This window comes from Solanum pennellii, chromosome 5 (assembly GCF_001406875.1).
Source record: "Solanum pennellii chromosome 5, SPENNV200".
In the NCBI taxonomy this organism is placed as follows: domain Eukaryota; kingdom Viridiplantae; phylum Streptophyta; class Magnoliopsida; order Solanales; family Solanaceae; genus Solanum; species Solanum pennellii.
The window spans coordinates 74,615,020-74,636,517 of NC_028641.1; the positions used below are offsets into that span (position 1 = coordinate 74,615,020).

General features: G+C 35.6%; 3 protein-coding genes across 3 annotated transcripts; 2 read left to right on the forward strand and 1 right to left on the reverse strand.

Annotated features, from left to right (window-relative positions):
* Nucleotides 1–1,359: 1,359 nt before the first annotated feature.
* Nucleotides 1,360–4,881, forward strand: LOC107020362 (ferritin-2, chloroplastic). The gene is made up of 8 exons (XM_015220691.2): nt 1,360–1,856; nt 2,899–2,982; nt 3,076–3,136; nt 3,286–3,373; nt 3,881–3,942; nt 4,115–4,180; nt 4,300–4,363; nt 4,468–4,881. Exons 1-8 carry the CDS (start codon nt 1,558–1,560, stop codon nt 4,518–4,520), a joined length of 777 nt encoding a protein of 258 aa, XP_015076177.1. The 5' UTR covers nt 1,360–1,557; the 3' UTR covers nt 4,521–4,881.
* Nucleotides 4,882–5,452: 571 nt separating this feature from the next.
* On the forward strand, nt 5,453–13,970 carry LOC107020361 (multiple inositol polyphosphate phosphatase 1-like). Its single transcript, XM_015220690.2, has 11 exons — nt 5,453–5,672; nt 6,910–6,997; nt 8,103–8,396; nt 9,390–9,548; nt 10,845–10,985; nt 11,093–11,149; nt 11,479–11,617; nt 12,443–12,547; nt 12,629–12,819; nt 13,341–13,382; nt 13,466–13,970. Exons 1-11 carry the CDS (start codon nt 5,512–5,514, stop codon nt 13,628–13,630), a joined length of 1,542 nt encoding a protein of 513 aa, XP_015076176.1. The 5' UTR covers nt 5,453–5,511; the 3' UTR covers nt 13,631–13,970.
* Nucleotides 13,971–14,285: 315 nt separating this feature from the next.
* On the reverse strand, nt 14,286–20,837 carry LOC107020360 (probable apyrase 7). The gene is made up of 3 exons (XM_015220689.2): nt 20,602–20,837; nt 16,089–18,246; nt 14,286–15,172 (listed from the first exon to the last, which is right to left on the reverse strand). The coding sequence occupies exons 2-3, from the start codon at nt 18,079–18,081 to the stop codon at nt 14,865–14,867; spliced, it is 2,301 nt and encodes a 766-aa protein (XP_015076175.1). The 5' UTR covers nt 18,082–18,246; nt 20,602–20,837; the 3' UTR covers nt 14,286–14,864.
* Nucleotides 20,838–21,498: the final 661 nt, after the last annotated feature.

Sequence of the window (21,498 nt, forward strand, 5' to 3'; positions counted from 1 at the left end):
GAATAAAATAGTAAAGCCTAAAATTTAGGTCGGGGGGCTGCCCCGAATCCCTCCTTCGGATGGGGGCTCCCGCCCCCATAACCCCTGGCAACCTCACCGCGGAGGTTAAATCGCGTAAACAGTTATAATCACACGAAACTCTCCTCTCAATTTAGACATGATAAAATGAATATAAATCAAGCATAGTTGGGTTGGGACAATATTGAATTTAAATAACCTCTCAATTTGAAATCATATACGTACCAAATATTAATTTATCAAATAAAAATACAAGAAACAAATGAAATGTATGCCTACCTAACCCAATTGTCAAATAAAAATCTTTATTCAACTTTACCCCACAAATGAATAATCCAATTTTGGTGACAAAGAACATTGCATTAAAGAGAAAAAAACAGGAGAAACTTTCAACTTTCCTGCACAAATAACGCAATTTCTTTTATCAGTCTTTTATAATTGTGATATTTTGACCAAATATTCAAAATAATATTTTTGGTGAAGTAAATATAAAATTACGTGAAAAAATGAATATATACTAGTGACTAGTCTATTATTTAAAATAGCACTAGTTTGAACTGATTACTGCTCACAACTTAATTTTAGTTTTAATTGTGTTACTTGTCCTCTTTTATACATATACAAATATATATATATATGATATATATACAAATACAATTAGTCTCTCTCCACTCTCTGACTTTTCTTGCTCGCCTCTCTCCTCTCTCTCCTAGTCTCGTTCGCATCTCTCTTCCCTCTCCCAATCTCTCTCGCCAAATACAAATACGTATATGAGTTGTATATATACAATTATATGTAGATATACATATACATGTCGTCTCTCTACTCTCCTCCTTCTCTCGCTCGCCTCTCTCTTTCCTCTCCCAATCTCATTTGTTAGATATACATATACACATCTATATTAGTTATATATATATATATATATATATATATATATAATTATTTGACAGATCTACATATACAATTTGACAATATACATATTCATTTCGCCTCTCTCCACTCTATGCCCTCTCTCGCTCAACTCTCTCCACCCTCTCTCATTCTCGCTCGCCATCCTCCTCCTTATAACATTTAGCTACGAATCACAATTAGCAAACTATATACATAATGTGCAATTAAATTATTTTTAAGTGACTATTTGCAAAAGTTTTCTAGTTAAAACTATTTCCAATATCAACGAATGTCATGAAATTACTCATCTTTCAATAGAGTCTTATATCGTACGTATGTAAATTAATCAATACATATATCAAACATCGTCCAAAAAAAAAAAAAAAAGGTCATTTCCAAAATCAAAATTTATAGCCGACCTTTTGCTCAAACTAGTAGCAACCATATGCCACGACTCCGCCACGCGCTGTTATGCACTACTCAATCCTATCCATCCACGTGTCATCCATCCAACGGCTGTAAGTCCTCTCCATGTCCTGTTTTTCATCATCTATACTTACTACAATCAGCTTCCTCTTTCATCTTCCCTTTGATTCTTTCTACTGATATTTTTTTTCAATTTCTGCATAATTTTGAGTATTCATCATCATGCTTCTGAAAGTGGCACCTGCGTTTGCGTTATTGAACACCCATGAGGAAAATTTGAGTTCCGTGATATCATTTTCTTCACATGGATCTGTTTTGAAGAATTTTTCGGCAAAAAACGGAAATGGATTGGTTGTATGTGCTTCAAAGGGTTCGAACAGTAAACCGTTGACGGGTGTTGTTTTCGAACCCTTTGAAGAGGTGAAGAAAGAGCTTATGCTTGTACCTACTGTTCCTCAAGCTTCTCTTGCTAGACAGAAGTTTACTGATCAATCTGAAGCTGCTCTTAATGAACAGATCAAGTGAGATTTTTAATATTTTAAAAATTTATCCATTTTTTATGCTCTCGTTTGCTTTTATTGTATTATTTTGTTGTAGTTATTGATCGTTTGGTAGCACGGGTTACTAGAAATATCATACATGTATGTATTAGATCATGCATAAGTAATATCATGTTTAATAATTGGTTATAACTATATATACAATTAATAGCGTGTTTGATTTGCAATTTAGAAACCTGCATAACCAATATATGTATGTTAGGAGGGAGTCTATGTATAAATTTATATAGGATAGATGATGAGATAATTAATACACGAATAACTAAAGTCTGCCTAACTAATTCCTGCATAGAATAGTACACATAAATTTACTCATAACTAATCCATGTATTACTAATATCTGCATAATTCTAATCAGGTACCAAACGATTTCTACTGCTCAAAAAAATTGCTTCCGACGGTTCCTTTTTGAGCGTCTAGCAGAAACAAACTCTCTACTTCTGCCTTATTAGAAGTAAGGTTGCGTACACTCTAACCTCCCCTAACACCACTTTGTTGGACTATAATGGGAATAGTGTTGTTACAATGGGAAATTCATGCAAGTGACTACAACTAGTTTGGAATTGAGGGAAGTAGTAGTTGATATGTTATTGTTGTTGTGTTTTAGAAATGGTGTTCAAAACATTTCACTCTTAGCAATGCGAAATTTTCCAATCTCATAGATATATTCTGAGGAAATAGAACTGCCTTAGCGGGGACTAAAAACAGTGACTATAGAACTGCCTTAGCGGGGCTAAAAATAGTCACCATGTCTTCATGCTTCCAAAAAAAGAAAATACCCATCTATACAGGGCGTTATTTGTCTACTTATTGCATTAGTCGTGTCTATTTTGAAGTCCTTTTAACTCGTTTGATGTGAAGCCCTTCCACACGTGTATGAAACTTCGATCAGTCCTAGTTGACTGGTGAAATGAGGATTATGATTTCTCACCTTCCGGAACAATTTCTTATAGTTCTGCTACTATCTATTTATGAGATTGTTTTGTATTTTTTGTGATTGCAGTGTCGAATACAATGTTTCGTATGTTTACCATGCTATGTATGCCTATTTCGACAGAGACAATGTTGCTCTCAAGGGACTTGCCAAGTAAATATTCAAAGACTCTTCCAAATCGATGAGTTAGCCGTGTGGATTTTGTTTAATGGTTTCTGATTATATGTTATTGTTTTGGTGATATAGGTTTTTCAAGGAATCAAGTGAAGAGGAAAGGGAACATGCTGAGAAGTTCATGGAGTATCAGGTGTTTGAAAATTTGCCTTTATGAAATTTTGTGTTACTGCTTTTTATCTTTATGATTTGTGCTTTGTGTTTGGAGGAGTGGTTAATTCTAGCATCTGGTTGTTTATGCTAATTGAGTTTGCTTCAACTTCTTGTATTACTTGGATTTAGAACAAGCGTGGTGGGAAAGTGAAGCTGCAGTCTATTTTAATGCCATTATCCGAATTTGATCATGCTGACAAGGGGGATGCATTGTATGGTAAGTTTGTTTCTGTTCTCGTATGTTTTGCTTATTATCCATGGTGTCTAAGCCAACTTGCATGTACCTCGACTAATTCTTTGATTACCTGCTATAGGAAGAATTCACTAAGTGTTTTTGCCTGGAGACGTGATCCTGAGACTTCCTGGTTCTCCCCCCGTTTCATTTATCACTAGGCCACATCCTTGAGTGCACTCTCTGTTGTATGTGTAATCCTATTTTGTTTTGATGATACTAGTAGAAATGGTTGTCTAGATTATAAGTTGCTAGAAATGTTTACTCTGTTCATCAGATGTCTATGTTGACAACTTGACATCAAAAGAGATAAAATTAATGTTGCTGACACCAGCATGCCTTCGTAGTTCGTACTCCCAAATGCCTTATAATTGCTATTTCCTTTCCTTGTGAATTGAGAAATACGAAAGTTCTTATGTTGTTAAACACTGAAAAAAAAGGACATTGATCTTTCAGTTACTTACCACATGCTTTGTTGAATTTATTTTGTAGCAATGGAGCTTGCACTTTCTTTGGAGAAGTTGACAAACGAGAAGCTCTTAAACTTGCATGCTGTGAGTTTTTCTACTTTTCTTTCTGGTTGTATCTATCCACAATCATTTGGATCAATTTGAAATAGACAACCATTGTGTTGGTTTTCGAAGACATTTAAGAAAAAAGTTCTGCATCTTGGTTTTCCATATTTTGTCATTATACATTTTGACTGCTCTTAACTTTTAAAAACAGGTAGCCACACGAAACAATGATGTGCAGTTGGCTGATTTTGTAGAAAACGAGTACTTGCAAGAACAGGTCTAGCTCTTACTATTTGTCTAATGGAGTTGTTAAGTCTCAATACTAATGCATGACTATTTTAAGACATGTTCTTCCCTTTGTTTCTTTTAACTTTTGAGACGTGTTCTCCTCACTAGGTGGAAGCAATCAAGAAGATCTCGGAATATGTAGCTCAGCTGAGAAGAGTGGGCAAAGGACATGGTAGGATCGCGCTTCCTTGTGAATTACTTCTCATTAATTATACTGATCCCTTGTACACTATTCATATAAACCTTAACTTTTCTACGTCCTCGGCTCCAATTTAGGTGTCTGGCACTTTGATCAAATGCTCCTGCACGAGGCGGAAGCTCTTGCATGATGGAGGAGATAGACTTTGAACTTTCTACCGAGTAGTGTTCTTTTGGAGGATGTTGTCTGGGTATATTTTGGCATTAGCCTTTTCTATGAGATAGATATATAAGGCGTTTTGGTGATCGAAAATCCCAGTGCTGTATATATAGACCAAATAGATGTAGTTATCTGTGCTACTTATTAGTACCCTCCTGGTGCTCAAATCAGCTTTAATTTCCCTCATGGTTTGCTAGTTGTAGCTTGGAACTGAAGGTGCCCCAGTGAAGTCAAATGTAAAGTGAAGTTGATAGTTTTGTTTTTAGTTGGATGTTGACTCATCTGGAGAAATAATAAATAATCGGAATTTAGCTAAAGTTGCCTTTTTCGAAGTTTGTTTCAATATTTTTATGAACGTCATTTTCGATAGATTTTTTTCTCAACAATACATGTGCACATGTTGCCCTTCGTCGTAAATGTATGCCTTGACACTTCACTTAGTACATCTTATTATTTATTGATGTATATGTCTTGAGATGCACTATATTCAATTAAATTGAATGCCCTTCGTCGTAAATGTATGCCTTGACACTTCACTTAATACATCTTATTATTTATTGATATATATATATATATATTGAGATGCACTATATTCAATTAAATTAGAGAGGAATTGTTTAACATACACGTTAACATGAATAAAGATACAATTGCTTATTAAAATGTACAAAGCTAAAAGAAAAAGTTAAACGTTACATTTGTGAATATTTTTTCCTAAAAGTTATGTGCATATTATTTTTAATATATAGTCTAACCTAACTAATATGTGTTAATAATAAATTCATTTTATTCAACACTATTTCTATACGTATTTGATAATTGCCACGTGTCACCCACACGTGAGCCTAATTGCATCATTGACTCCTTAAGGTGAGGCACACAACAATTGCATGTGCTCGATCCATCTTTGGCTTCTTCTCGAAGGAAAACACTTCACACATAAGAATAAATAAATTTAAAAAATGTACTACAATAGGAAGAACTCGAAAGAAGAAATGTTGAAGAACTCCATGAATTTTGCTCCGTTACTGCTCCTTCAACTTCTACTCATTGCAATTGCAGTACAATACTCAACCGCTGATGAATCCTTCGATGTTCGTCAACATCTATCAACTGTATCGAGGTTATCTCACTGTTTTTCTCTTTTCAATTTGTAAAATTTGATACTGTTATAGAGAAATACGATCTGGTAATCGATAAATGTTATATCTAATCTAAATTTTGAGCTATCTCTGAGCTGAATTTACAACTGTGAGCAGCTAGAGTTAATATTTAGAGTGAATAGGTTAAAACCTTCGCTATTTTGTGAATTTCGTACCTAAACTATTTTATTAGGTGTTCCTATTAGCTATTCCTTTCTATAACTTCCTTTGGAGTGAAAATCTCCTAGTTAAATATGTGGCAAATGTTTGGAATAACTTCAGAGGTTGGTGGGAGATGAAAAAAGTCTAGAAAAGAGTTCTATTGGTGCAATGACAGCCTTCTGTTGGACTTGCAAAATGGTGATGGTTTAGGGATTTTTAACCTATTCAATCAAATTTATTTCCACACGTATCACCAGTTGGAACTGTTTGGAGGAGTTTTTGGAGTGTGAATGTGTGATGTTTCACATAGCATGGTGTATTCTCCGGGGGTATTTAGTATAAGTTTGTGGTGGTTTGGGGATTCTGTGAACACAAAATAGTTTAGGTATGGAACCCATAACACGGTGCTAATTTTGTGCTACTCGGTCTGTCTGAATTTATGTCGCAGTGAATGGCAGCATTTGACTTGGCACTAAGTTTAAGAAAAAAAAGGTAGATTCTTGAAATTTGTGAACGAAGGGCTTCCTCAATTTTCAATTCCGTTTGGAATTGGGCCTTAAGAACCGCCTCGGAAATAGCCTCGGGCAAGGGACACCCGGTAGTATCTAAAACAAATCTTAGACAGTTTTGTGACTATAAATCGGTTCATTAAAGGATAAAAGGGAAATAAAAGTTAAGTTGTTTCTAATTTAGAAACGTGACATTCTTTTTGGGGACAGACTAAGAGGGCACATAAGGACAGAGGGAGTATTATATAGACTTATACATGTGTAAGTTGACTTGTTTTTAGCATGTTACTTGCAACGGCCTTTTAAATAACCTGAATTAAGCATAGAATTTAGAAGAAAAATTATATTGAACATATATTCAGTTCAAACAGACGGCGGATCAGCATGCTGTCTAGTGTCTACTTACTAAATTTCAGACTGCATAGGAGTTTCTTCTTGAGTCATCTGTGGCCAAAAGATATTAACCGAGAGAAGTCCGCAATTTCAGTTCGCATTTGCATTATAGAATTGGGCTATTGATGTACTTGTTTATTGGTTTTGTTTTCAGGTATGGTATTGTGAAGGATATAGCTGATGATTCCTTTGTTCCTTCCCTAAATCTCGATCAGTGTACACCTATTCATTTGAATCTTGTGGTGAGTCTTTGTTTGATGTTTCTGCTGGTGTTGTTATTTCTTGTGGTGCCAATGCAAATTGGTTTAGACATTTAAGTTGTAGTTGTTGTATCTTCTGTTCCTATTTTTTTTTGTCATTACATTGAAGCTTTTCTTTACCTACACTTAATAGGAAAGTGGTATGTGTAATAGTAGTATTATCCGTGTCATTCCCCTGAAAGAGCTATAACAGCCAGAAAATATTTGATGTGCATGTCTGGGGTTCATTAAGACTCTATCACATTGTCTTGATACTCTAGGCCTTGGAGCACATGTTGATATTTACTGAATTAACTCAACAAACTAACACAAAGTTTAGGCTGCCATTGGAAGTCCATCCACACCAAACTGCCGGAACCTTTTCTTTGTTTGTTGATTTCTTATAATGGTAGTGTTCTGACTAGCTTGTGGTTTTGTGTGCACCTCGACTAATACACTTGTTACCTATTACTTTCCATCAGCAAGATCTTGGTAACTCTATCCATCAATATTTAGACAGATGGAAGAACTCTATTATTGCCTCTGCTGGGATGCGAACCTCAGTTTGCAGGGTGGTAATCCAGCTCTTCGACCACTAGGCCACCCTCTTTAGGGCGAAGCAATCAGAAAGCTTAATTCTGTTGAGATTTGGATGATGCTTTATGATGGGAAAGTTGCTGAAGGCATCCTATAAATCTATATTGCGAGTATAAGCATCTTATTCGCCGAAGGATTATATCTGAAGATTAATGTCACTTACTTGCTAATTAATCTCTGCGAGACTTCGACGTTTCAGAAGTTTGAACAGTATGATCCTCAAATATTTAGTGTCCTGAATCTTGTCTCCCCTTCCATTTTATTCGAAATAGGTTCAATCTTTGGCTAATCCGTGTCAACTACTATTTTCCCTTTTAAACTTTTTAAAGGAAAATGCATAGACATCATTTGCTTTGTCTAATTTGCACAAATGTGAATTTTGATTTTCGTATGGAAATTGTGCTCGATTAAAAGGAGATATTTCAACAGGTTTCTTTCAGGTAATGCTATGCTCATGAGAGAGGGTTCTTGATTGGTAATCCGTAACTTCTTTAATCTTCTTATTTGGTAGGCGCGGCATGGAACTCGTGCTCCTACAAAGAAAAGAATCAGGGAGCTAGAAGCCTTTGCTATTCGATTAGAAGTCCTTGTACGTGATGTTAAGGAACAGAAGCAGTCTTTGGATAAAATTCCTGCTTGGTTAATGGGGTGGAACTCTCCTTGGAAGGGCAAAAGTACAGGCGGAGAGTTGATCAGCGAAGGAGAAGATGAGTTATATCATCTTGGTATCAGAGTCAGAGAACAGTTTCCCAGCCTGTTTAGTGAAGAATACCACCCTGCTATATATTCAATCAAGGCTACCCAGGTTGACAGATCAGTTATTTTACTTTTAAAAATCTGCATACTGACTTACTGTCAAGCATGTATAATCCATCTCACATTTTGTGTGTGTGTGTGGGGGGGGGGGGGGGGATGCAGATATTTTAACTTTCATTGCGGAAAATGCTTGAACCATTGCAGTTAATGGGAATGGAAAAAATTTCTCAACATGATAATGTCGTTAAGGAGCCTTTACTTATCAAAGTCTTATAGTTAAGGAGCCATCTATTTTTTACATAGTTAATCAGGGAGAGCAAAATCTGACTTGCAGTAATAGCTAGAGGCCACTGGATTCGAACTTCTAATACCACAGTTTTGAAAATTGTGATTCTGTGACTTGTACTTTGTTTTCTTCATTATGGCATCTTTATTTATGGTGGAAATTGTGTGCACACATGTATGACTATGTTTCCACCAAATAAACAAATACTCCCTCCGTTTCAAAAAGATTGGCCTAGTTTGACTTGAAACGGAGTTTAAGAAAAGAAAGAAGACTTTTTAATCTTGTGGTTCTAATTTAAATTATGTCAAATGTACCAAAATACCCTTTAATCTTGTGGTCTTAAACATGCCACGTGGAAAGTTAAAGTTAAAGTGTTGCCAAAAAAGGAAAGGGGTCATTCTTTTTGAAACAAACTAAAAAGGAAATAGGGTCATTCTTTTTGAAACGGAGGGAGTAGCATGGAAATCTTATAGACACTTGTTTGCATCTGGATGCCTTTCTCTAATAGAAGTGTCAGAAGATTTTGTTATAGTCATTGCCTCACAATGCTTTGAGAATCAGACTCAACCAAAGCACATGTTCATTTTTTCATTAAATGATGCATCAAAGGATTCTGCTGCTTTGGGATTCTTGCAAGACTATTGAAGTTATTGGCATTGCCTTCTTCGTTATAACTACAAGTCCTCTGATTCTGTCGCTGCTTCTTGTTTACTCATCATTAGCTATGACTTTTGACGATGATAATGACATTAATAGGTTCCTCGGGCATCAGCTAGCGCTGTGGCATTTGGCATGGGTCTGTTTAGTGGAAAAGGGAAGCTTGGACCAGGAGGTCATCGAGCTTTTGCTGTTACAAGTGAAAGCCGTGCAAGTGATACAGTTTTGAGATTTCATGATTGTTGTCAAAGTTACAAGGTATGCTTGCAAAATTTATTTGGTGCAGTCTTTATGTACCTAACTTCAAAATTAATTTGCAGTTGGTAGGTTTTTGAGGTTTTCCTTGTTAATTGAGACTTCATTTTCTGATGCAAGTACTTCAAACCTGGAATTTAGTGCACTAAGAAACTCAGAATACAAAATATTTCAGCTTCTAATCTCAGAGTAATTTGAAATCATGACCATCAGAGGACCATTTTCTTAGATGATTTCTTTTTGTTTTCTGCATTTTGACTTCAAAAGGAGTGAAGTTGATGATAATCAGTCTGTTTGGATCCCAGTCATTGTTGACTGGCTATTACATAACTTCTATTCGTACTAGTAACCCAGTCCCAATCATCTAAACTTCAGATAAATGCAATCAGCATGATCACGCATAGAGAGTGCTGACATATAGCAACAGATCTTAAGTTCCTTATTACTTTGCTAAGCCTTGTGGCGTTGTTGGAATTTCAGCACTAAGAATAGCTTTCAGCAGAAACTAGTAGTCTATCTTTTCCAATTGACATGACCTTTCCTTAACCAACTAAGTTCCCTTCTCTTTGAAATAAGCAGCACATAAATGAAAACTCTAGAAAATGTCAACTTTGATCAGACATGCATTTTTTGAGAAAATACCTCCTTTCTCTCATCACAATCATTATTTTGAGTGTACCCTCTACTAAACCTCCTCTCTAGTTAAACCAGGTAACGTCTGAACTGAGATGGAAGAAGTAGAAAGGAAGAACCACGGGAAACATACTTTTCGTGATAAATAAGAACCATGGCCTTTCTCAAAATAATAAAAACCATGGGAAAGATAACGGTGATTCCTTATCCAGATTTTGAGCTGCTAGTTGTCCAAAGTGATATGAACAACTTGAAAAGTTTATCCCTGGGAATCACCAGGAGATACTTGCCCAGAATAAAGTGCAATCTTGACTTTGTTGATAGATAAAGTGCTACGACCTTAGGGTGTCTTACCAATTAAACATTGTAACAAAAATTGAAAAAGGGAAGTCTTTAAGGGAATATTTATGACTTTGACATCAGATATGTCCTAATTCAGATGGTTCAACGAGGTATCTAGCATCAAAGATCTTGAATATTCATTATTTTCCCAAATAGCACATTGTGTATCCAAACTTTCCTCTCCCAGTATTTTGTATTTCTCCTGCACCTGCTTGCCTTACTACTGATTTGGCTCTTTCCTCTATATGCAGATACACACACTACTATTTAATTTGTGAGTTGACTTAGAAAGATAATTTACATGACAGTTCTTTCTGGTGACAGGATTTTAGGAGAAGTCAGGAACCAACTGTAAAGAAGCTCAAAGAACCTATATTAGATGAAATTACTCATGAACTAGTGAAGCAATATGGGCTTAATTTTACAAAGCAGGATGTATCTTCTCTATGGTTTTTATGCAAGCAGGTTAGTATTGCACTAGTGTTCCAGTGATGCAAAACTCTCTCTTAACATTTTATTTGTTTATTTAGATCTGAGGATAGTAATTTGTTTTTAATTGACTACTCCAACAGGAAGCTTCACTGTTGAACATCACCAATCAAGCTTGTAGTCTATTCAGTCCAGCAGAGGTATTTTGAGTTAATCCCTTTCTCCATGGTTCCTCGTGAACTTAAAACAGAAGGGAATGTGGGGAGTGGCTTATATGTTCCTAGGTTTTGCTAGTCAATTAGTCCTGGTTCCTGTGTTGTAAGGAGCTCTCCTTTATTTTTCTTAGGTTATAACTGGGAAATTGGGATGGGATGCATGATTAAGCTAACTTGATTGATGTTTGACTAAAATAGTCAACCCCTATTACAAATATTTTTTCTGGTGTACAAAGTATCTGCCTTTCTTCATTGACATAGGAATTGGAAGCCTTGTTGTTTGAAACCATCCTTATTGACAAGTTATCATTTAGGTTTCTTTACTGGAATGGGCCGACGATTTGGAGTTATTCATACTAAAGGGCTATGGTAATTCACTAAATTACCGAATGGGAGTGCCGCTACTTGAGGATGTGATTCAATCCATGGAACAGGCAATTAAGGCTAAAGAAGGTAATGCCAACTGAAGTAGTCCCTCCGTCCCATTTTATATGTCACCTTTTTACTTTGCACTTGCATTAAGAAATGATGTAACTTTACCCTTCTACGCTTTGGTTTCTTAAGTCAACTTCATAATACATGATGAATACATTTTCAAGATTAATTAACTACTCTATCAAGGGAATAATAGGCAATATATGGTAATTTATGCGCAAATTTATAAAATGACAAGTATTGTGGTCCAGCTATTTATAGAAAGGGATGCCATGTAAAATGGATAAAAGGAGTAGCATTATCTCGTTTTATTTTTCGTTGGGGGTTGCAGGGGGTTCAGATGGTTGTCCACTATAGTCCATTGATAGCTTATTTCCCTTACCTTCCTCATTCGACAAGATTTAAGAGGAAGAGATACTCCTTAATCCTTGTAGTTGTACTCGATCAAAAAGAGTTGCTAGAGATGGATAGGAGATTATTCCTCTCCTTATCAAATGGAGGCCAAGTAAGGGAAGTATTTCTCTTCTTGTAAAGTAAGACTAGGCCCACTTTGTTATATGTCATATAGATCTCATATAACCTGCCAACTTATAAATTCTGTCCATATTCTATGAGCTGTCTTTTTCAATTGCTATCTAGGAGACTGTTAGATAAGAGTGGGGAGTGGAGCCTTTGTTGTACCAATTACTTGACACCGTTATTTGTTAGTAATGAGTATCTTTCTTTTTTTCTCAAGATCGTTTTTGTTTTGCCTATTCATTATCTTCAATGGAAAATAAATCTTTTTAATGGTGGAAATTTGATATCTGGTGCTCTTGTTTTATGTGGTTTCTCCTCCATTAGAAGGATATGCTCCCGGGAGCTATGAAAAAGCAAGACTACGTTTTGCTCATGCAGAAACTCTGCTTCCTTTTTCATGCTTGATTGGACTCTTTCTTGAAGAATCTGGTGAGTGTTTATACAATAAGATGGTTTTAAGCTCTACTACCTCCGGTTTCTTAATCAATTTTATGCACTTGAATGTTTCAGAATTTGAACTAATACAAAGAGAGCAGACGTTGCAATACCCTCCTAAGCCTCCTAAAACAAGAAACTGGCGGGGAAATTTGGTGGCACCTTTTGCTGGAAATAACATGCTAGTCCTTTACAGCTGCACGTCAGACAACTCAAGCAAGTATTTTGTTAAAGTGCTCCACAATGAACGGCCCATTCCAATACCAGTAAGTTTTCTGATTACAGCATTATGGTCCTTCCTTTGGGACGATATGTCAGTAATTAAGCCTTCAAGGTTTTCCCTTTACTTCTCACTTTTAACTTCTGAAAAAGGTTACACCGGCTGTGATGTCCATGCTTCCAATTTAAAAGAGGTTTTGCCTACAGTGAAGTTACAACTTCATGAAACTTTTCTGAAGTTGCAACTCACCTTTTTGTCCGCGAACTAATCCCAGGAAGTACACAAATCTCACTAGTTTGTGCGGACAGCATTGTCCGCAATCTGCATAAACTGTTCTACTCCTGTTTTAGTTTACCATTCTTTTTAAGGGATGCTTAGGAGTCACCCCATTTCATGCATTTTCTTAATTAACTTCTAATTGGAAATGACGTCGCTTGTCAAGTATTTTGTTGAAGTGCTCCTCAATGGGCACAAATTTACATCCACAAATTTCCCCGCTATCAATTATTATTCTTCCCATTTCTTCTCTTCTAAACTTTTTATGCTTCTATTTCTGTTTGTTCATAGGGTTGCAATGGCTCGGATTCATGCCCATTTGAAGTATTTAAGGTATGACTTCTTACATTTTGACCAAATGATTCAATTTACTGAGACGTCGACCATCTCTTACATGTCATAAATGCCTTCTCCAGGAAAGAATAGCTGCTCCTCACTTGAAACATGACTACAATTCTCTTTGCAATGTGAATTCAGAACAAGAAAAGAAGGATTCTTCTCCCAGTATGTTCTCACAAATGTTTGGTTGGATTTTCTCACAGAAGAACTCTGATACACCCACACAGAAGGTTGAGCTATAACATCTTACACGGTTTCTTGCTTTTCCTTCACCGCGTGTTTTATGATCCTGATTCAGCCAGCAACCAACAGGTGTCCCTGCTGTGAGATACATTTTGTATGGAAAATGTATCTTGCATTAGTATGTTTTTGTTTCTGGTGGCTGGTTTAACCATAGGATATGTTTTTGTTTCTGGTGGCTGGTTTAACCATAGGGTAGTCAAAAACGAAAATTAATTATTACAAAAGCAGTTTGTTTCCAACTGCCTTCACAATTAGTACATTGGATCGTAACCTCTGTTGAAATCTATAAGCTTTCGCAGCAAAATATTTAAGACAATGCAATACGTTTTGTATATTTAATGTACAAAATCCTGAGTTATTTTGCATAAACATTATAATTGATTCAAGTACTTCTATCCGAACACGTCACAATTTATCTATAAATTTAACTTCAAACACCTTAGTATTCTTTTCAGAATTTGATGCTCATCGACAACGACTCTTACCCAAGCACTTAGCTGGCGTGCAACATATTATATGTTAATAAGCTTACTTGCACAATTTTGCAGATCTTGAAGAGTTATAACAAAATGAGAGCAGCTGCTATGCAAACCACTTGGAATAGCCTGCAAATTTTGGATTCTTCTACCAAACACATGAGACTTATCTGCGTAGTTTCTGAAGATGTGGGATTATCTAAATAACATTAAAATTATATCAGAAATAATGGGTGGTATAAAAGAATCAAGGGATCGTATAATGTGTCAAGTATGACAAGAGAACGAGTTACCAAAATCTCGAGCTAACCTAACCAACCTGAGGTCTACCAATTTGACCATTTACGAGCCGGTCAGACCCACCCATGGTTTCCGCAGAATGCAATTGCATCACTCCCATCAAACCATTGTGAAACTTAGAACTATCAAACTGGAATTGCAGGCAGAAACCCTAGCTCTCACAGGAGGCAAATCTCTCTCAAGCTCCACATGATAAAAAGTTCTGTTGTTCTGCACAGCTGCCTTGAATAACGATGCAAGACTTTTCTTGACTTATAATACCCGTGTTATGAATATACGTTATGTAATGTCGGATGAATAAGCTTTCCATAAGTCTCATTATGGAGCCTCTACAGGAGAACACGGGGAAGACATGTCATGAGATTCATAGCCGATGGTAATTTGCCATTTGGGTAATGAGCATTAGAAATCATCAGCCCTATGATTTTCTCTTCTGAAATAAATATTACCATCATATTTAGACCTTTGGCAAGGGCACTTCAGTAGACAGCGAAGAAATGAGATCCTCTCGTGATTGGGATCTCCTGCTCTGGAGACGTTGTTGGCTTCTGTGTGGTGACCAGAAGGAACCTGTGGTGCTACTTTCATATTGCATCTGCCCCAAGCTACCTGATGAAAAACTATGCGCTACACTACTAGACGATGAGTATAAGGAAGATTCAGCAAGCTGGATACCGTTGCCACCAAAACCATGCACAGTGTCAAATGGTCTCTGTTGAGTATTAGCAATTGTTGGACTGAGTGGCGTCTTCACTCTTCCTTCACCTGAAAAGAAAAAATTGGCACGATCTAAGAAGGATATATGCAGAAAGTGCTGATAGGAACTGAAGTAGAAGTTACAACTTACAACAGAGAACTATATAGTGTTAACAACCGTGGTGTCCTGCTTTTTTCTACTTATTTTTTTTTAATGAAGTAAAATTTCAATATTAAATAACAAGAGAGCATCACAAGTGTGTATTGTTAAGCATGACTCGACAACTGGTGTTAATTACTCACTTTAATTCATCACAATCATTAATTCTAGGAACCGAAAGGTAATCTTCTATGCCAATATTAATGGTCAGATCAGAATTCTTCTTTAGAAGATGACATTGTATGGCAGCAAGAAAAGATCACAAGTTGAGGAAACTGGCTATGAAAGAAGCATAACAACTTCCAAAAACTACATCTACGTTGGAAAGTCCTAATATGACTATTAGATTGATCTGAAATCTAGATCCATTTCTAGCCCTCGAGCTGCATTGACAACCGATAAAGAAACATTGCTGTGTTGTTCGGTACGACTTCATTTCTGAAGCTATCAAAAAAAATTGCTCTTTTTTTAATACAGTGAAACCATCATATTTTCTCCAACTTAGACTTCGAAATTAATGCTAATAAAAAAGTACAAGTTTTTGTATAAAATGTTTTCCAATAAACATATAAAAATTGCACAGAGGTGAACATGCATAAGGGCGTAAAGATGTTTTTGAATTGTGTATAGCATGCAATATTCAAGTCCATAAATATTATTAGTGCATTATCAGAAATATTATTAGTGCATTATCAGATACTCAAAAGAGATCAAGTATCAGAAGAAAAAGCAATTAAACTCTTTTTTCTTTAATTTCCCTAACAAAGGCAGCATTCAACATATTCTTGACTAGAACAGCACAGTACACATTTCAGAAGAAATTACCTGTAATAACAGGACTCCACCGCTTGAAATTGAAAGGTGCTGGAATGTTGATTATTGATGTGGATGAAGCATTATTATTCCTGAAAAGGGGAAGATATGCCCTACGGAAGAACCTGGGCATCCACTTGCCAACACATGATAATGCACAAAGAAGCACAGCTAATGAAGCAAACAAAATAGCAAAAACAACAGCTGGGTGCATCTTCATGAGCAATAGCTTGTAACTAATAAGTTCCACTCCTGTTGAAACTGCCTTTCCAGCTTCCGACAACGCAACACCTAGTGTCCAAGTAATACTTCCGGAACCAATGGTTACTTGACTATCAGTAATGTGCAAGCCTTCTCTCAGCAAAGAGACAATATATGGTGCCCTGAAGCAATACTGTTCTATGAAAGGCTGAGGTGCAACACTAGTCTTTGCAACATCCCAAGTCTTATCACAAAATTCCCGACCCTTTTCTAATACATCATCCAGTGCAGCATCAGGGGTCAAGTTGAAAAAACGATATACCACAAAGAAACCAGACATAGCATAGAACTGCCCAAAGGGACGAGGAAGATTTTCTGCAAGAGCACAGGGCTGCAACTCACAATCAATTCCTGAACTTTTGTTAGACCATTCGGAAATATTAACAGCAAATTTTGCAAGTGAACTGCATTCTTCCCATTTTGGAGCTCCAACAAGTTGAACACGAACTCCAGGCTTTCCCCCTTTACTTGCAACTTCTCTCCCACTAGAAGGATTGCCACCTTCTTGGTATAGGGAAAAACAGTGAGTACAGATATATTGCTCCTTGTAACCAGAATTCAGACATGGATGCTTGATCTCAATGTTTCCACTGGTGAGATCTGCATCACTGATCTTAGGAAGCCTCTTGACAAGTTGAACTACAGACTTGTCAAAAGCATCATTCAGGCCATATCCTTCTAAGGAATAAGCAGTTAGATGATGATTAACGGCACCAATATTCAGTTCTAAGCTAGTTTCATCAGGGAGACTTCCCTTGCTCTCAAAAGTAACCTGCAGTGATGAGCCGCCTAAGTCCAGGGCACCAAATGTTCCCTTTTTAGGTTTTGCTCCCAATACACCAGTATGATAATTCATAGCTATCCATCCAAAATAAGCTTCCTCCATGCCAGTGATAGTTTTGACCCATTCTCTCTTGCATAAAAAAGGCGAACTTTTCAGAATGGACCAAGCATTGTTAAGAAGCCACTCTGAGTCTGAATTTGGCAGCCTGCGGACCCCAGCCGTAGCATGAAGATAGAGATAAGTAGTTTTATGTGCATGCCTAGGGATTTGCTTTGCTGCCCATTTTATTAGTGGCTTGATTGCTCTTTTTAAGCCAGTCGTGTTGTGCACCAACTTGTCAAATCCGGGTTCCGTCTCCATTCTGTTATAAGCCCGTCCACTCTGTAATCTTGAGTTTCTTTGGAAACTCTCTGGAAGTGATCTCAATACAATAGGGAGATCGTTATCTTTTACATAGTTAGGGGATGCTTGATATACATAAACACGAGTCCCAGTGCTGCCACAATCAAGCACAACATAATACTTCGAGTCTCTACCGAATAAGTTAAAATGGAAAAACATCACATACAGGAGAAATGCAACCAATAGCAAGCACAGGAGAACAAAGATAACTCGTGTCCATTTTGTTCGTGCGGAAGTGACTGTCGGTGTTCCCTTCACCTTGGAGAAGCTTGTACCCAAGTTTTCTCTCTTGAAAAGATTTAGCCGTTTTAAATTAGTTGAATCCCTCTCTATTTCAGGGTTAGGACCACCATCTTCCAGATCAAGCTGCCGGTATGCAGAAAGATCTTGAAGGGAGGAGGAAAGTCTCAATTTGTTCTTCTGATCTAAGCTGGAAACATTAAGTGAACCTGGAAGAGGTGGTAATCCTGATGATGGATATGGAGTGTTAGATGTCTTTGGGGCTGACAAACGTGCCACTGCAGCAGAAACAATTTCTGTAACTTTGTTAAGAACCATGCTTGCAAAGATAACAAGTTCTACGCAAAGTTACTCTTCACACAAGAGTTTCCAAGTCCATTCTTCCATTTATACATGAAAAGCTCATTGACTATATCATACAGTAGATAAGTGTTGTAAGCATAGCACATGATACACTAATTGCACCTGTAAAGGAGAAGTGCCCTGCAGGGATTATCCCAAAAGGAACAACTAAATATTAAAAATGAATCAAAATAATTCGAGCATGGTGTAACAATAAGGAGAACCAAAGTGGAGCTAAAACCATAGATATCCAGAGGTCATCAGTTTAGCTAGAACATGCTACAGTATGACTTTAGTAATTAAGTTAGTATGTACCGAATGGAGTTCATCATATGTGATGCAACTCAACTAAAGATGCGATGAGATAAAAAGATCCATCATCATAGAAGTACGTGCTTACTTTATAGTATATTAACTAAGTCACTGACACAGAATATTTTTATGGATAATCCTGAAGTTCAAAAATCAGTCATATTTATGGTCTATGGATGTCCCTGCTTAACTCTACCTATATGAGCTTTGCATAGCCAGCCTCATCACCAAATAAAGGGAAAGGGTGGAGATTAACTGATAACTAATGTATCAACGCCCATAATATCATGAATCTTCCAATATTTTGTTTCTTGTATAATAGTGTGAATAGATATAAGAGGAGGATTTATATACCCACCCCCGACAAGTATGGGACCAAGACTTGGTCAACTAAAACATCTCCTACCTTCATTCGTCCTAGAGTTCTACTCTATAATATAAATACTTTACGCATACAGAGTTATAAGATAATAAGCATGCCACCACTGATGGATCAAATGAATTGAACATAACAATACTACTCATCACGTCAGTCGCAGGCTTCTGATAGCATACACAAGTTAATATTTACATCATTATTCAAATTCGCTCAGTGATCCACCCAACCCCCTAATCCAAATGCAATTCACATTCTTTTCAACAATTTCCGAGGCTAAACTTACAAGAGTTTTCAACACATCCATCCATCAGCGGTAGCAGTAAAATGTTACTCATAAAAATGGAAATCAATCAGCACATTCAGTTTTCAGTGTGAATTCAGATACTGATCTCTTAATCTGTTCGAAATAAAATTTATACATATATATACTTCCTGAAAATAGGATAATCACAATTTTTTGTAGTTAAAATGCCATTATTCTTTAGGAAAAAATGAAGTGTGAAAAAATTAAATCAGCACTAGATAACTAGATCTTCTGTAACATGAACGACTGAAAATCAATTAGCACATTCAATTTTCAGTGTAAATCCAGATACTGATTCTTCCTTAATCTGTTCGGGAAAAAATTATACAATTATACACTATATGAGAGTAGAATAATCACATTGTTTTTTGTAGTGAAATGACATTAACTATTTTAGGCGGACGAAGTTGCAAAAAGGTCAGCATTAGATAAACTGTAAATCCAATCAGTGCATTCAATTTTCAGTGTATATCTGGTACTGGTTCCTTCTCAATCTGTTCAAAACAAAATTTATACAATTGTACATTGCATGAGAGTAGGATAATCACAGTTTTTTGTAGTTAAAATGTCATTATCAAGTTATCCAGCATTCAATAACTAGATCTTCTGTAACAACGGACAACTGAAAATTCAATCAGTATGAATCCGAATATTAGTTTCTTATACATTAATATCCTACATAAAAGTACAGTACCTTATGTGTTATGTCAAAAAAAAAAAATACTACATAAAAGTAGGATAATCACAAATTTTTTTGTAGTTGATATGCAATTATTATTATTCTTTTAGGCGAACGGAGTACTAAAACTCAGCATTGGATAAACTGAAAATTCTATCAGCACATTCATGTTTCAGTGTAAATCCAGATACTGATTCCTGAATCGCTTCGAAACAAAATTTATACAATTATACACTACACGAGAGTAGAATAAACACAATTTTTTTGCAGTTAAAATGCCACTATAATTTTAGGCAAACGGAGTTACTAAAAAATCAGCATTAGATAAACTGAAATTCGATCTAACACATTCAATTTTCAGTGTATCCAGATACTGATTCCTTAATCTGTTCGATTTTTTTCTTTTAACAATCATACACTACATGATAGTAGAATAAACACAGCTTTTTGCAGTTAAAACGCCATTATTTTAATTTTTTAGGCAAACGGAGTTACTAAAAAATCAGCATTAGTTAAACTGAAAATTCAATCAACACATTCAATTTATTTTCAGTGTAAAACCGGATACTAATTCAATCTGTTCGAAACAAAATTATACACTACATGATAGTCGAATAATCACAGTTTTTTTTCCGTTGTTAAAATGACAAACTCTTTAGTCGAACGGTGTTACAAAAAATTCAGCATTCAATAACTAGATCTTCAACCGAAATCACTAAATCATAGTAATAAGCAATCGCAAAAGTTACAAATCCTTAAATCAAATCAAACCAGTAGATAAATTCACAAAAATGCATACAAAAATCAGTAAAAATAACTCACGGATCGATGAAGAAGAAGAAAAGCGTCGGTGCAGTAGAACGGAGTGTGAATCGTTTTGCTATGGCCGTCAGTTACGCCGAGATCGTGAAGAAGAAGTGAAAATGAAGCAGATCTAAATGGAGATTAGCGAAGAATTTAGCAACAAACTGAGTCTTCCGCGTTTGAATGACTCCACCATCCTCTTCTTACTTCTTACCTTTCTCTCTCTTTCTCTCTCTCTTTATATATATACTGAAAGTTTCACTAATCACTACACCAAAACTTCAAATAAAATTTTAGTTATTATATTTTCCATATGGAAAAATATTTTTAAAAATAATATTTGAAAATCAAGCATTTGGACATAAAAAAATTTAAAAAGTTATTAGATTGGATAGTATGTTTTAGGAAAATTAATTAATTAATTTTTTCAGTTATTACATTAGAAAAAATATTTCCAATCTCTAAATATTCTTCCAAAAAAAGATGATTTAATTTCACTTTAAATTTTTAAATCAAATGAATAATATTAAATTTTCGTGGTCAAATATTTGTTTCATAAAAAAATTATTTATAAAAAAATTATTTATATCTCATTTGAAAGAAGTTATAACAATCGATCTCTTTCTTATTATTTCATAAAAAAATTATTTATATCTCATTTAAAAGAAGTTATAACAATCGATCTCTTTCTTATTATAATAAAGGAAAAGGATTCATTATTTCTATTCATTATAATAAAATTTTGATTGGAATGTATTTTTAGAAAACTATTGCTAGATATTAATATTGATGGATAAGTTGAACTTATTCTTTAGAGAAATTTAAACACATAGTATTTATATATATTAAAATAGAGTCTTATTAATAATAAAAAAGAACGTATATAATTCATACGAAATGATTAGAATGAATTAA